The 3,853-nt window shown below is 55.3% G+C and overlaps 1 protein-coding gene across 1 annotated transcript in view; it reads left to right on the top strand.

Annotated features, from left to right (window-relative positions):
* Window positions 1-3,853, top strand: part of LOC104468548 (neurogenic locus notch homolog protein 1-like) — a gene marked incomplete at its 5' end in the record, with an annotated part of 8,801 nt that overhangs the window by 4,461 nt on the left and 487 nt on the right. Inside the window, 6 exon segments of the mRNA XM_010082729.1 lie at window positions 254-344; window positions 569-734; window positions 1,474-1,769; window positions 2,076-2,223; window positions 2,330-2,427; window positions 2,874-3,845. Of these exon segments, the coding sequence (XP_010081031.1) occupies window positions 254-344; window positions 569-734; window positions 1,474-1,769; window positions 2,076-2,223; window positions 2,330-2,427; window positions 2,874-3,845 (1,771 nt within the window).

The following is a 3,853-nucleotide window of genomic DNA, read 5'->3' as shown; positions in this document are numbered from 1 at the left end:
CGGAGTTTTGTTCTCTAGTGCGTCGTATTGGTGTAGTGAGGAGGAGAAAAATCAGGTTTCTTAAAGTTCTGCATGGGGAAAACAGTGTTCCCATCTGGAGGAGGTTTTTAAATGCTTCATGGTCCGTTTGCCCTTGGTATAAAATAAAAGGTGACCTGGGGGGAACCTCCTGGAAATTGCCTTGTTGGTTCTTCTTTCATTCTGTGCATGTCCTGCAGAGGAGCTTATTTTCTGTATGGTTTTATTTTCAAAGACCCCTCAAAAATGCTTCAGACGGCACGCTGATGGATGACAACCAAAATGAGTGGGGTGACGAGGAGACCTTGGACACCAAGAAGTTCCGGGTAAGCTAACTGCCATGTTCCCTTTCTGTCACTCGCTGGGTTTTGTCACGGAAGGAGCAGAGCAGAGGGACCCTCAGGGGGCTGGTCCATGCTGCCTGCTCCTTTGCAAACCTACGTGTGACAAACACCCCTGGGAGACTTGCAGAGCCTCCCGTGCCAGAGCTCAGCCCCCTCCTCTCACCCTGAGCTTTGCTGGGTGCTCATGTCCCGCTGTGGTCCCGCAGTTCGAGGAGCAGGCGATGCTGCCGGACACGGACGATCAGACGGATCACAGGCAGTGGACCCAGCAGCACCTGGATGCCGCTGACCTGCGCATATCCTCCATGGCGCCGACCCCTCCGCAGGGGGAAATCGATGCAGACTGCATGGACGTCAACGTCAGAGGTCCTGGTAAGGTGGACTGCTTTCACTTCTGTGCCACTTGTCAGCTAATCTGAAATCCTCGTGTCCCCTAGCAGGCGAGCAGTGCCACTCAGCCCTGCCTGTCCCCATTGCTAGTGCAGAGTCGCTGCTAGCCGTTCTGCATTGCATCGTTGCTGTTGTGCGTGATTTAGAGAGAGACCCTGTCACGTTTTGCTTTACATGAGATCTCTTTTGTTTCATCACTGAGATGGAAATTGGAGAATACAGAAGAAGCACCTATTAAATCATCCAGCTTGTCTCTCTGCTGCTCCTCAATTCCTCTCCTCCCACCAAACTACACCTTTCACAATTTTCTTTTCATTTTTTTAACAATATTAATACTTAATAGGCTTTTAAATTATTACAGACATTTCGTCTTCCCCACACTTGTGAAACTGTCCTCTGAAATAAGGAAAATATTTAAGGCTGTGCTGTACTATGCTCAAGTTTGCTCTGAGCAACCTTCCTTATAAACTGCGCCTTATGCATTAGTGTGCAAGCGAGCAGATGAAATAGGAAAAGCAATGAGCGGTGAGATACCACTGAGGAATTTCAGATCCATATCAGAGGAAGGATATTCGTGTTTGATGTTTAGAACCAGCCAGGAACTCAGTCTCGATGCACCCAGGAGAATAAGCATCTATTGCAGACAGAGCATGGTGCTGAGCCGCCTGCCTTACAGCAGGGTAAAAAGCCTTTTTTCACCAAGTTCCCCTCTGCCTTTCAGATGGCTTCACCCCCCTTATGATCGCCTCCTGCAGCGGAGGAGGGCTGGAGACCGGCAATAGCGAAGAGGAAGATGATGCTCCCGCCGTCATCTCCGATTTCATTTACCAAGGCGCCAGCTTACACAACCAGACCGACCGCACTGGCGAGACGGCCCTGCACCTGGCCGCCCGCTACTCCCGCTCAGATGCTGCCAAGCGCCTGCTGGAAGCCAGCGCCGACGCCAACATCCAGGATAACATGGGCAGGACGCCCCTCCACGCCGCCGTCTCTGCCGATGCCCAGGGAGTCTTCCAGGTAACTGATGCTTTCGAGCCTCGGCGTTTGCTGGGGAACGAGTCCCCTGTGTTGAGTCCGTCACACGGCTGAGCTTAGCGCAGGGTCTCCAGCTCGCCCTGCTGAGGTGGGCGGTGAAAGTCGTGAAAGCTGGAGCCCCTGTTGTCTTGGGGCGGGGGAGAGCAAAGAAACAGCCCCATGGCTGCACCCCCAGACTTTTGGGCCCAGCCTCTGGCAGGGGGGTGGCAGGTCCTGGGACTCGGGTATCTCTGCTGTCTGTCCCTCCTGATGTTTGTGTGTCCTGCGCTTTGGTCCTTGTCACGGCAGATCCTGATTAGGAACAGGGCAACGGATCTCGACGCCCGGATGCATGACGGGACCACTCCTCTGATCCTGGCCGCTCGCTTGGCCGTGGAGGGCATGCTGGACGACCTCATCAACTGCCACGCGGACGTCAACGCCGTGGATGATCTGGGTACTGCACACGAACACGGGCTCCCTCGGGGGCGGAAGGAAAGGGCAACTTGCTGTTTTCTTGCCTCTCACTAACTCATGTTGTATTTCGTGGTCTTCCTCTGCAGGCAAGTCGGCGCTGCACTGGGCAGCTGCGGTGAATAATGTCGAAGCCGCAGTGGTTCTCCTGAAGAACGGTGCCAATAAGGATATGCAGAACAATAAGGTAGGGGTCTTCTGGGCTGACATAGGGAAGAACCATCTGGGGAGTCTGTGAGCGGGTAGTTTTTGTCTAAAATACAACAGTGGCTGGCACTGAGACTCTGCTTTGATTGTTCTGTGAATGAAGCTGTTGGGTTTAGCTCCAAGATTTGTGGGATTTGGTCCTAGGGGTGATGTTGAGGTGCCATGCCATGCTCGGTGAGCAGTAGGATGCAGTGTTCGCGTGGCCATCTCCTTGCATGCTCTGGGTCACCTGTGGGGTCCCTGGTTTGGTGTCAATGTAGGGACATGGCTCAGGAGGGTAAGAAAAAGCAGGAGAAAAACCTCACGGAGGAGAGATGATTAATGTCACGGCCACCCAGCTGCATGGTGTTGGGTGTGGAGCTCAGGATAGTGTTAGCCAGGAGAATCTGTGAACTTAAGCCTGACCCATCTTTGCTGGGTTTCCAGGAGGAGACCCCACTGTTCCTCGCAGCCAGAGAAGGGAGCTACGAAACCGCCAAGGTCCTGCTGGACCATTTTGCCAACCGCGACATCACGGACCACATGGACCGGCTCCCACGGGACATCGCCCAGGAGCGGATGCACCACGACATCGTGAGGCTGCTGGATGAGTACAACCTGGTGCGGAGCCCACCGCTGCACAACGGCCCGCTGGGGGCACCCACGCTGTCCCCACCGCTCTGCTCGCCCAACAGCTACATCGGCAACCTGAAACCCGCCGTCCAGGGCAAGAAGGCCAGGAAACCGAGCACCAAGGGCCTGAGCTGCAACGGCAAGGATGCCAAAGATCTCAAAGCCCGGAGAAAAAAATCACAAGATGGAAAAGGATGTCTCCTTGACAACTCCGGTGTGTTGTCTCCAGTGGACTCCCTGGAGTCGCCGCATGGGTACCTGTCGGATGTTGCCTCTCCTCCGCTGATGACCTCTCCGTTTCAGCAGTCCCCTTCCATGCCTCTGAACCATCTGCCAGGCATGCCCGATGCCCACATGAGCATCAATCACCTCAACATGGCAGGGAAGCAGGATATGGCCATGGGAAACTCCAGCAGGATGGGCTTCGATTCGGTGCCCCCGCGTCTCTCCCACCTCCCGGTCTCCAGCCCCAGCACAGCGATGAGCAGCGCCCCGATGAGTTTCTCCGTCGGCGGAGCGGCGGGTCTGAACGGGCAGTGCGACTGGCTCAGCAGGCTGCAGAACGGCATGGTCCAGAACCAGTACAACCCCATGAGAGGCAACATGCAACCAGCAGCGCACCAGCAGACGCAAAACCTTCAACACGGCATGATGACCACCCTGCACAACGGCTTGCCCACCACGAGCTTGTCGCAGATGATGAGTTACCAAGCCATGCCCAACACCCGGCTGGCTTCCCAGCCTCACCTGATGCCGAGCCAGCAGCTCCAGCAGATGCAGCCGCAACACCTCCC

The sequence above is a fragment of the Pterocles gutturalis genome, unplaced genomic scaffold, assembly GCF_000699245.1.
Source record: "Pterocles gutturalis isolate BGI_N339 unplaced genomic scaffold, ASM69924v1 scaffold1920, whole genome shotgun sequence".
NCBI lineage: Eukaryota > Metazoa > Chordata > Aves > Pterocliformes > Pteroclidae > Pterocles > Pterocles gutturalis.
Note: the sequence above shows the minus strand (reverse complement) of the source record. Positions and strands in the feature narration are given on the sequence as shown.